A 12,361-nucleotide genomic window follows, 5' to 3' on the forward strand; every position below is an offset into this window, starting at 1 on the left:
TGAGGTAGCTAGCTGGGTAAAAGTTAGAAAGCGGGGTAGAGGGAAGAGTGCCAGGGAGGCTAGCCCTGATCTGACACACCCCAACAAGTTTGCACGTTTGGCAGATGAGGGGGATGTCAGTCCGGGGACGGCACTGCTGCAGCCAGACACTTCCTCTGCCAGTCAGGGGAATGTCAGCTCCAGTAAGCAGGGAACCAGGAGAGCAGGGCAGGCCAGACAGGTGCTGGTAGTGGGATACTCCATTATTAGGGGAACAGATAGGGAAATCTGTCACAAAGACCGTGATCGCCGAACAGTGTGCTGTCTTCCTGGCGCTAGAGTTCGACACATCGCGGATCGGGTTGACAGATTACTGGGAGGGGCTGGAGACGATCCAGCGGTCATGGTCCATATCGGAACCAATGACAAAGTTAGAGGTAGGTGGAGAGTCCTTAAAAATGATTTCAGGGATTTAGGTCAAAAGCTGAGGGCAAGGACCTCTAAGGTAGTATTTTCCGAAATACTGCCTGTACCACGAGCCACACAAGAAAGGCAATGGGAGATTAGGGAGATTAACAAGTGGCTCAAGAACTGGCGTAGGATGGAGGGGTTTGGGTTCCTGGAGAACTGGGCCGATTTTTCTATCGGCAACAGGCTCTATCGTAGGGACGGGCTGCACCTCAATGGGGAAGGGGCAGCTGTGCTGGGGAGAAAGATGGCTAGAAGGTTGGAGGAGTGTTTAAACTAGGGACTGGGGGGGGAGGGTAATTACGTTATAGGAGGGGAAGATAGTGCAGATAGAGACCGGGGACAAGGTAATAAGAATGGGGGAGGAATGGAAGGAGGGACTAGAACAGTTCAGAAGGAAAGGTGTAGGGTAAAAAATATACATAAACCTCTCAAATGTATGTATACTAATGCCAGAAGCCTGACTAATAAAACTGGTGAACTGGAATTAGTGATGTGTGAGGAGGACTATGACATAGTGGGAATAACTGAGACATGGCTGGATGATAGCTATGACTGGGCAGTTAATGTACAAGGTTACAGTCTGTTTAGAAAGGATCGTCAAAACCGGAGAGGGGGAGGGGTCTGCCTTTATATAAAGTCCTGTCTAAAGCCCACAGTCCGAGAAGATATAAGTGAGGGACATGAACATGTGGAGTCACTATGGGTAGAGATACATGGAGCTAAAAACAACAATAAATTACTAATAGGAGTTTACTATAAACCACCTAATATACCAGAGTCCACAGAAAATCTACTACTAAACGAGATAGACGAGGCGGCAAATCATAATGAGGTGGTTATTATGGGGGACTTCAACTACCCAGATATAGACTGGGAAACTGAAACTTGTATATCTCATAAGGGAAACAGGTTTGTGGCTATAACCAAAGACAATTACCTCTCCCAACTGGTTCAGGACCCGACTAGAGGGACGGCCATACTGGACTTAGTATTAACCAATAGACCTGACAGAACAACAGACGTGCAGGTCGGGGGACACCTGGGAAATAGTGACCATAAAGTAATAACCTTCCAATTATCATTCAAAAGAGCGTTTCTACAGGGAGGAACAAAAATACCAAACTTCAAAAAAGCTAAATTTAGCCAACTAAGAGAGGCCATAGGCCAAACTAACTGGGACAAAGTCCTCACAAATACAGACACAAAATGGGATATCTTTAAAAACATCCTAAAAACTCATTGTCAGAGGTACATACCGTATGGGAATAAAAGGTTAAGGAACAAAAAGAAACCAATGTGGATAAATAGAACTGTAAAGAAAGCAATAAATGACAAAAAGAAAGCATATAAAACACTAAAACAGGAGGGTTGCACGGAAGCACTGAAAAACTATAAGGAAAAAAATAGAACATGTAAAAAACAAATAAAAGCGGCCAAACTAGAGACCGAGAGATTAATTGCCAAAGAGAGTAAAACCAACCCTAAAATGTTCTTCAATTATATAAATGTTAAAAAGTATAAAGCTGAAGGTGTTGGCCCTTTAAAGAGTAATGAGGGGGGAGTCGCAGAGAGCGACGAGGAGAAAGCAAAGCTGTTAAATATTTTTTTCTCCAATGTATTCACTGAGGAAAATAAATTGTCAGATGACATGCAGAATGCAAAAATAAATTCCCCATTAAAAGTGTCCTGTCTGACCCAGGAAGAAGTACATCAGCGGCTTATAAAGATTAAAATAGACAAATCGCCAGGACCGGATGGCATACACCCCCGTATCCTAAAGGAATTAAGTAATGTCATAGCCAGACCCTTATTTCTGATATTTGCAGACTCTATACTGACAGGGAATGTCCCACAGGATTGGCGCGTGGCATATGTGGTGCCAATATTCAAAAAGGGGCCAAAAACAGAGCCTGGAAACTATAGGCCGGTAAGTTTAACATCTGTTGTGGGTAAACTGTTTGAAGGTTTTCTGAGAGATGCTATATTAGAGCATCTCAACGGAAATAAGCAAATAACGCCATATCAGCATGGCTTCGTGAGGGATCGGTCATGTCAAACTAATTTAATCAGTTTCTATGAGGAGGTAAGTTCTAGACTTGACAGCGGCGAATCAATGGATGTCGTATATCTGGACTTCTCCAAAGCATTTGACACTGTACCACATAAAAGGTTAGTATATAAAATGAGAATGCTCGGACTGGGAGAAAACGTCTGTATGTGGGTAAGTAACTGGCTGAGTGATAGAAAACAGAGGGTGGTTATTAACGGTACACATTCAGATTGGGTCACTGTCACTAGTGGGGTACCTCAGGGGTCAGTATTGGGCCCTATTCTCTTCAATATATTTATTAATGATCTTGTAGAAGGCTTGCATAGTAAAGTATCAATTTTCGCAGATGACACTAAACTGTGTAAAGTAATTAACACTGAAGAGGACAGTATACTGCTACAGAGAGATCTGGATAGATTGGAGGCTTGGGCAGATAAGTGGCAGATGAGGTTTAACACTGATAAATGTAAGGTTATGCACATGGGAAGGAAAAATGCAAGTCACCCGTACATACTAAATGGTAAAACACTCGGTAACACTGACATGGAAAAGGATCTAGGAATTTTAATAAACAGCAAACTAAACAGCAAAAACCAGTGTCAGGCAGCTGCTGCCAAGGCCAACAAGATAATGGGTTGCATCAAAAGGGGCATAGATTCCCGTGATATGAACATAGTCCTACCCCTTTACAAATCACTAGTCAGACCACACATGGAGTACTGTGTACAGTTCTGGGCTCCTGTGAACAGGGCAGACATAGCAGAGCTAGAGAGGGTTCAGAGGAGGGCAACTAAAGTAATAACTGGAATGGGGCAACTACAGTACCCTGAAAGATTATCAAAATTAGGGTTATTCACTTTAGAAAAAAGACGACTGAGGGGAGATCTAATTAATATGTATAAATATATCAGGGGTCAGTACAGAGATCTATCCCATCAGCTATTTATCCCCAGGACTGTGACTGTGACGAGGGGACATCCTCTGCGTCTGGAGGAAAGAAGGTTTGTACACAAACATAGAAGAGGATTCTTTACGGTAAGAGCAGTGAGACTATGGAACTCTCTGCCTGAGGAGGTGGTGATGGTGAGTACAATAAAGGAATTCAAGAGGGGCCTGGATGTATTTCTGGAGTGTAATAATATTACAGGCTATAGCTACTAGAGAGGGGTCGTTGATCCAGGGAGTTATTCTGATTGGAGTCGGGAAGAAATTTTTTATTCCCCTAAAGTGGAGAAAATTGGCTTCTACCTCACAGGGTTTTTTGCCTTCCTCTGGATCAACTTGCAGGATAACAGGCCGAACTGGATGGACAAATGTCTTTTTTCGGCCTTATGAACTATGTTACATACACACAGTATAGGACACCTACAGATTCCACCTTCAGGAGCTTTCATTACATTCCCTTTCTAAATCTATAGGGAATGTAATGCCTTCTGTGAAGGCTTTCTATAAAGATTTTGGAGGGTGTCCTGGGAATTTTTTTGCCCATTCACCCAGAAAAGCATTTGTGAGGTGAGACACTGATGTTTGAGGAGAGGGCCTGGCTCACATTCTCCGTTTTTATTTATACCAAAGGTGTTGGATGGGGTTTGAGGTCAGGACTAGTCAAGTTCTTCCACACCAAAGTCACCCAACCATGCCTTTATGGAGCTGGCTTTGTTCTTTGGGGCACAGTCATGATGAAGCAGAAAAAGGCCTTCCCCAATCTATTCCCACAAAGTCAGAAGCATACAATTGTCCAAAAAATGTCTTGGTCTGCTGAAGCTTCAAGATTTCCTTTACTGGAACAAAGCGGTCGAGGGCAACCCCTGAAAAACACCCCATAGCATTATCCCTCTTGCACCAAACTTTCAGACCGCCTGATAGAGAATTGTGATTGGTCACTCCATAAAACACCACCAGAGTCCAGTGGTGGCATGCTGTACAAACCTCCATCTGACACTTGTCATTGTGCTTGGTGATGTAAGTGTTGCACGCAACTGCTTGCCCATGGAAACCCATTTCATGAAGCTCCCGACAGCACAGTTTTTGTGCGGATGTTAATGTCAGAGGAAGTTTGTAGTCAACATCAGCGTTGATGACTTTAACGCACTATGCTCTTCAGCACTTGGCGACCCCACTCTAACTTTACGTGATCTCCACTTTGTGGCTGAATTGCTGTGGTTCCTTCAGCTTTAGAATAATACCACTCACAGGTGATGGTGGAATATCTAGGACACTTCAGGAATTGACTTGTGGCAGAGGTGGCTCCTATTACAGGACCAAGCTCGAATTCAATGAGCTCCTCAGAATAAGCCATTCTTTCGCAATGTCTGTAAAGGCAGACAACATGGCTAGGGGATGGATTTTATACACTTGTGGTAATTGCAGACTGCCTGGCTAGAGGCTGGATGTTATACATCTGTGGGAATAGACTGAATGAAACACCTAAATTCAATGATTAAAAGTCATGGCCCAATACTTTTCTCCATATAATGTTCATCTTAGTTTTGTGAACTCCTAGAACATGCAGCATTGGTGGGGTGAAACAAGGAAGGTGTGTTAGCACCTCAAGCATCGCACACTCATCAGTGATAGCTTTCTCACAGTTGTCAAGTAGATGACAAAGGAAAAGCCACCAATCACTGTGTGGGCGATGGAAGCAGGACTCACAGGATTTCTCTAGGAGTCCTGGCAGCATTTGTTGATGAAAACCTATTATCCTAGACCTTAGTGTCCACTCTACAATCCACAAAAGGAGTGTTCTAACTGGATAAACCACAGAAATGAAGCTGGTTCAGAGGGTTCCTGTGCTCCATGGATCCAACTGCTGAAAGCTCAGAGGATCAGCTTATATTACTGGAGAAAACCTCAGCTGGTCACATTTTGAATATGTATGTAATATTACACATTGCTCATCCAGATATAATACAGCGGAAGCTCTTCCTCAGCCTTCTACTAACTATTCTGAGATGTGCTCTGCCTGGAGGAGCAGTACTGCTCTATCTGGCAAAGCCAGTGCAGGGAGAGTGGCTTGGAATCAGCTGATCCTCTTGACACTGTAAAAATAAAGATTACCATTTTTGACATTGTTTTAATGATTGTATACCCTCTTGATGTTACTTGGGCTCTCTCATACATGTCCTTATTTTATGCTGTTTTACTCCTCTTGTATAAATGTTACGGACAACTGCGCCAAGTAACCGGTGTGACGTTGGGCTAATCCTGATGGCACTTTCCTGGCGGTCCCCTGGTTTTCAGCCTTAAATCCTTATACAGTGGGATCTGGTCTTCGCAGTAGGACAGCCACCAGGCATGAACCAGAACAAGGAGCCCTAGCAGGCTGACAGATATGGACAATGCTGGTCAGGCAGACTGCAGGAACCCAAGCAGGCAGGCTGCAGGAACCAAAACAGGCAGGCTGCAGGAACCAAAGCAGGCAGGCTGCAGGAACCCAAGCAGGCAGGCTGCAGGAACCCAAGCAGGCAGGCTGCAGGAACCCAAGCAGGCAGGCTGCAGGAACCCAAGCAGGCAGGCTGCAGGAACCCAAGCAGGCAGGCTGCAGGAACCCAAGCAGGCAGGCTGCAGGAACCCAAGCAGGCAGGCTGCAGGAACCCAAACAGGCAGGCTGCAGGAACCCAGGCAGGATAAGGGTACATTCACACGATCGTATGTCTTTTGCAGTCCGCAAATTGCGGATCTGCAAAACACTGATATTGGCCGTGTGCGTTCTGCATATTGCAGACTGCAAGTGGCCAGCCCTATGATCGAAATGCCTATTCTTGTCCACAACTGCAGACAAGAATGGGACGTATTCTAGCTTTTTTGCAGAGTTGCGTAACGGAAGTATGGATGCGGACAGCACACGGTGTGTCGTCCGTATCTTTCACTGCCCCATTGAAATGAATGAGTTTGCATCCATTCCGTAATGAGGACCCATAAGTATGGTCAGGTGAATGGACCCTAACCCGGGAAACAGAGCAGAAGCCGGCAGACACGGATGCCGCAAGCTCCATGGAGATCTCACTGCCAACGGTACGGAGGCGGAACAGGAACACAATTGCACACACAGAGCAGATTAACCCATTCAATACCGCAGTAAAGGAGATAAAAAAAACACCATTTGTGCATCCATTTTCTGGCCGCCTGTCCATTTTAAATGGCAGTTTTGCATCAGTTTTCATGGCCATTAAAAATGGCCACGGAAAACAGATTAATTTCATTGGTTTTTTTAAAATAAAGATTCCAACCCCCACAGTGCCTCAGCTTACATAATGCACCCTATAGGGCCCCACTAGTAATAGTGTCCATAGTAGTAGCCCCCAGCTGTAATAATGTCCCACATTAGTGGCCCCAGCAGTAATAATGTCTCCCATGGTGGCCCCCTAATGTTTTTTTTTAGCAAAAAAACAAAACACTTACCTCAGCCACTTGCATGCACAGAGGCAGTCGCTCCCCCCTGCGCTCAGCGTGATGATGTCACCGCACTCTCCCAACATGAGTCTGTGGTGATGTCATCACGCAGAGCGCAGTTCCATTGGCAGGTCCTTTTCAATCAAGAGGAGCGCCTGCTTCTGTGTGTGTAAGTGGATTAGGTGAGTGATTTAAAAAATATATATTTTTAACCCCTAAAAAGCCCATTTCGCACTAGTGCACCCGTTTTTGAACAGTAATTTCTATTTGCATCTGTTTCTCATCTTGGATGGTCGTCAGTTATCTGGGATTATAGGGAGATTGGATATAATTGGACGCCTCGTATTCTAGAACCAGCAGAGCACGAAAAGTAACACATTATATACCTCCAAGTGATTGGCACTTGTGATCTTAAACCCCGCCCCTGCAGAACCCTAACCTTACAATCCCTGTGTTAGACAGATTATAAGAGCAGAACAGATCAGTCAAGAGCACATGGCAGATCAGCTGCAGACATTTCTGTGACTGTCCCGCTCCTCTGAATGTGGCTGTAATAAAGGGGGATCCGACCTCCTCCTCCAGTCACGTGTAGCAGGTTGTATCTTCTCTGCTTGTGGAGTGACTAGAGGATCCCAGACATGAAGGGCAGGAGAACGACTGGAAAGTCACTATGATGGACTCTCCTTATAAAAGTAAGGACCTGTTCACACCACGTCTGAACCTCCAGCAGAACATATGTGAGGAGGGTTTCCCAATATCTTCCTCTGACAGAAGCTCCGACGTCAGGCTCTATACAGTCACACAGGGGCGGAAATTGCCCATAAGCTCCAGTTATGATCTACACTGTATACGCTGCGGAACATGGATTTTACAGGACGTCTCTGATAGAGCAGCGTAGTCTACTATACCGGCCCGACGGAGGCCAGAAGGACACACTCCCATCATGTGACTGGAGCTCTACGGATATGATCGACATATAAAGAACATGTAGCATCTAATGTAATGTGAGAAGAAACTGTGGAGATCCTCCATTACATGTCACTGCACACACGTGTATACACTGCACATGACGGGTCTGACCTTGTGATATAAGAGGTTGGTGGTCCTCCATTACATGTCACTGCACACACGTGTATACACTGCACATGACGGCTCTTACCCTGTGATATAAGAGGCTGGTGCTCCTCCATTACATGTCACTGCACACACGTGTATACACTGCACATGACGGGTCTTACCTTGTGATATAAGAGGCTGGTGCTCCTCCATTACATGTCACTGCACACACGTGTATACACTGCACATGACGGCTCTTACCTTGTGATATAAGAGGCTGGTGCTCCTCCATTACATGTCACTGCACACACGTGTATACACTGCACATGACGGCTCTTACCTTGTGATATAAGAGGCTGGTGCTCCTCCATTACATGTCACTGCACACGTGTATACACTGCACATGACAGCTCTTACCTTGTGATATAAGAGGCTGGTGCTCCTCCATTACATGTCACTGCACACACGTGTATACACTGCACATGACGGCTCTTACCTTGTGATATAAGAGGCTGGTGCTCCTCCATTACATGTCACTGCACACGTGTATACACTGCACATGACAGCTCTTACCTTGTGATATAAGAGGCTGGTGATCCTCCATTACATGTCACTGCACACACGTGTATACACTGCACATGACGGCTCTTACCCTGTGATATAAGAGGCTGGTGCTCCTCCATTACATGTCACTGCACACACGTGTATACACTGCACATGACGGCTCTTACCTTGTGATATAAGAGGCTGGTGCTCCTCCATTACATGTCACTGCACACACGTGTATACACTGCACATGACGGCTTTTACCTTGTGATATAAGAGGCTAGTGGTCCTCCATTACATGTCACTGCACACACGTGTATACACTGCACATGACGGCTCTCACCTTGTGATATAAGAGGCTGTTGCTCCTCCATTACATGTCACTGCACACACGTGTATACACTGCACATGACGGCTCTTACCCTGTGATATAAGAGGCTGGTGCTCCTCCATTACATGTCACTGCACACACGTGTATACACTGCATATGACGGATCTTACCTTGTGATATAAGAGGCTGGTGCTCCTCCATTACATGTCACTGCACACACGTGTATACACTGCACATGACGGCTCTTACCTTGTGATATAAGAGGCTGGTGCTCCTCCATTACATGTCACTGCACACACGTGTATACACTGCACATGACGGCTCTTACCTTGTGATATTAGAGGCTGGTGCTCCTCCATTACATGTCACTGCACACACGTGTATACACTGCACATGACGGCTCTTACCTTGTGATATAAGAGGCTGGTGCTCCTCCATTACATGTCACTGCACACACGTGTATACACTGCACATGACGGCTCTTACCTTGTGATATAAGAGGCTGGTGCTCCTCCATTACATGTCACTGCACACACGTGTATACACTGCACATGACGGCTCTTACCTTGTGATATAAGAGGCTGGTGCTCCTCCATTACATGTCACTGCACACACGTGTATACACTGCACATGACGGCTCTTACCTTGTGATATAAGAGGCTGGTGCTCCTCCATTACATGTCACTGCACACACGTGTATACACTGCACATGACGGGTCTTACCTTGTGATATAAGAGGCTGGTGGTCCTCCATTACATGTCACTGCACACACGTGTATACACTGCACATGACGGGTCTTACCTTGTGATGTAAGAGGCTGGTGCTCCTCCATCATGGCCTCCTTGTACAGATCCTTGTGTCCTTCTATATACTCCCACTCCTCCATGGAGAAATAGACAGTGACATCCTGACACCTTATAGGAACCTGACAACACAATGACACCGTCATCACCCAGACCCCTCCAGTGCTGTTACTGGAGAATTTCCCAGCATTCCCAGCAGTGTCACCTCTCCAGTCAGCAGCTCCATCATCTTGTGGGTGAGTTCTAGGATCTTCTGCTCATGTATCAGGGGGGGAGGGGGAGGCTCTGTGATGGGGTGAGGGGTCCTGCTCCACCCTCCTGACTCCTGGAGATGGATGATGGGAGTCACACAGTCCCCCGATGTCTTCTTCACTATTGTGTACTCCTGTGGATGGAGAGAGACACTTAGGGAATAAACCCTTCAGGGGCCATGTGCTCTCCTCCGGCCCTCTCCTCCTGGTACAACGTGCCTACTTACCTTCTCATGGCTCCTACAACATGACTATTGGTCACTGGTCACATGACACATCACTCACCATATTGGGGGCTGATCTTCAGGTTCTCCATCACTTGGAAGGTCTGGAGGCCGTTCTCCAGGACCCTGGACTCTTCCTATCACTTCCTATGATGGATTCTCCTTCCCGATGTCTGACTTGTTACAGAATACAATAAAGAGGAGAGAAATCTAGAAAAGTTTACCTCTCCGCTCAGCAGGGAGATGATCTCCAAGGTGAGGTCTAATATTCTTCTGCTGATCTCCTTCCTGTCCATCCTTGGTGGCTCATTCAGGAGAAGAGGAGAGAACTGGAGGAGCTGGAGCTCAGCAACAAAGAAGTTGAGAAGGACCTGTGATGATGTCACTGTCATGTGATCACTGCCTGACCCATTGAGCCCCGCCCCCTGCACTGATCACATGACGGTGACATCACCCCAGGTCCTTCACCACCTCTTCTCCACAGCTGAGCCCCGCCCCCTCCACTGATCACATGACGGTGACATCACCCCCAGGTCCTTTACCACCTTCTCTCCCCACTGCTGAGCCCCGCCCCCTGCATTGATCACATGACGGTGACGTCACCCCAGGTCCTTCAGCTCTGGCAGTGCAGCAGATACTGGGCAGGTCCTGGTCGGTAGTCAGGGCTCTTGTTCTCTCTGGTATCAGCCATTCCTCCAGCCTGCAGGTAAGATGAGCTGTGAGGAGACAGTGTGGTGGAGAGCTCAGACATGTCACCTCTGGAGATTCTCCTCCATTACACACAAGGAATCCTTCTCCACTCCTCAGCTTAGTATGATGACCATCAAGGCGCCAGCCCCAGTGCCAGGGTGGAAAAATCAATGATTTTTTTTAAAAAAAATCAAAAAAATCAGATTTTTTTTATTTAAATCTGATTTTTTTATATAAAATGCTTTTTGAGGAAAATATATTACCATCCAAAGGTTATTCCATCATGAAATAAAGATTATTTTTTTAATTATGTAGAATAAGGCTGTACGTGGACTCCCATATTGTTGAATGGATTAGGCAGTGGCTGAGGGACAGACAACAGAGGGTTGTAGTCAATGGAGTATATTCAGACCAAGGTCTTGTTACCAGTGGGGTACCTCAGGGATCTGTTCTGGGACCCATATTGTTTAATATCTTTATTAGCGAAATTGCAGAAGGCCTCGATGGTAAGGTGTGTCTTTTTGCTGATGACACAAAGATTTGTAACAGGGTTGATGTTCCTGGAGGGATACACTAAATGGAAAAGGATTTAGGAAAACTAGAGGAATGGTCAAAAATCTGGCAACTAAAATTTAATGTTGATAAGTGCAAGATAATGCACCTGGGGCGTAAAAAACCAAGAGCAGAATATAAAATCAGAGATACAGTCCTAACCTCAGTATCTGAGGAAAGGGATTTAGGGGTCATTATTTCAGAAGACTTAAAGGTAGGCAGACAATGTCATAGAGCAGCAGGAAATGCTAGCAGAATGCTTGGGTGTATAGGGAGAGGCATTACCAGTAGAAAGAGGGAGGTGCTCATGCCGCTCTACAGAGCACTAGTGAGACCTCATTTGGAGTATTGTGCTCAGTACTGGAGACCATATCTCCAGAAGGATATTGATACTTTGGAGAGAGTTCAGAGAAGAGCTACTAAACTGGTACATGGATTGCAGGATAAAACTTACCAGGAAAGATTAAAGGACCTTAATATGTATAGCTTGGAAGAAAGACGAGACAGAGGGGATATGATAGAAACTTTTAAATACATAAAGGGAATCAACAAGGTAAAAGAGGAGAGAATATTTAATAGAAGAAAAACTGCTACAAGAGGACATAGGTTTAAAAGTAATATTAGGAAGTATTACTTTACTGAGAGAGTAGTGGATGCATGGAATAGCCTTCCTGCAGAAGTGGTAGCTGCAAATACAGTGAAGGAGTTTAAGCATGCATGGGATAGGCATAAGGCCATCCTTCATATAAGATAGAGCCAGGGGCTATCCATAGTATTCAGTATATTGGGCAGACTAGATGGGCCAAATGGTTCTTATCTGCCGACACATTCTATGTTTCTATGTGTCATTTTTTTGGTAAATAAATTCCATTAATCCATTCACAAGGTCAGGCTCTTCCAGAGGTTTTTGTAAGATTATTGGGCAGTTATAACATGAACAGAGTTGAGAAAAATACCTTAATCCTAACTTCTACAAACCTATGAATGCAGAATCAACCTAATCAAACTAATATGA

The 12,361-nt window shown here is 45.4% G+C and overlaps 1 protein-coding gene across 1 annotated transcript in view; it reads right to left on the reverse strand.

Annotated features, from left to right (window-relative positions):
• Positions 1-12,361, reverse strand: part of LOC120990673 (zinc finger protein 585A-like) — a 1,368,789-nt gene that overhangs the window by 3,676 nt on the left and 1,352,752 nt on the right. Inside the window, exon 5 of the mRNA XM_040419583.1 lies at positions 9,628-9,682. Within this exon, the coding sequence (XP_040275517.1) occupies positions 9,628-9,682 (55 nt within the window). The remainder of the gene's footprint in view (positions 1-9,627; positions 9,683-12,361) is intronic.

This window comes from Bufo bufo, chromosome 2 (genome assembly GCF_905171765.1).
Source record: "Bufo bufo chromosome 2, aBufBuf1.1, whole genome shotgun sequence".
NCBI lineage: Eukaryota > Metazoa > Chordata > Amphibia > Anura > Bufonidae > Bufo > Bufo bufo.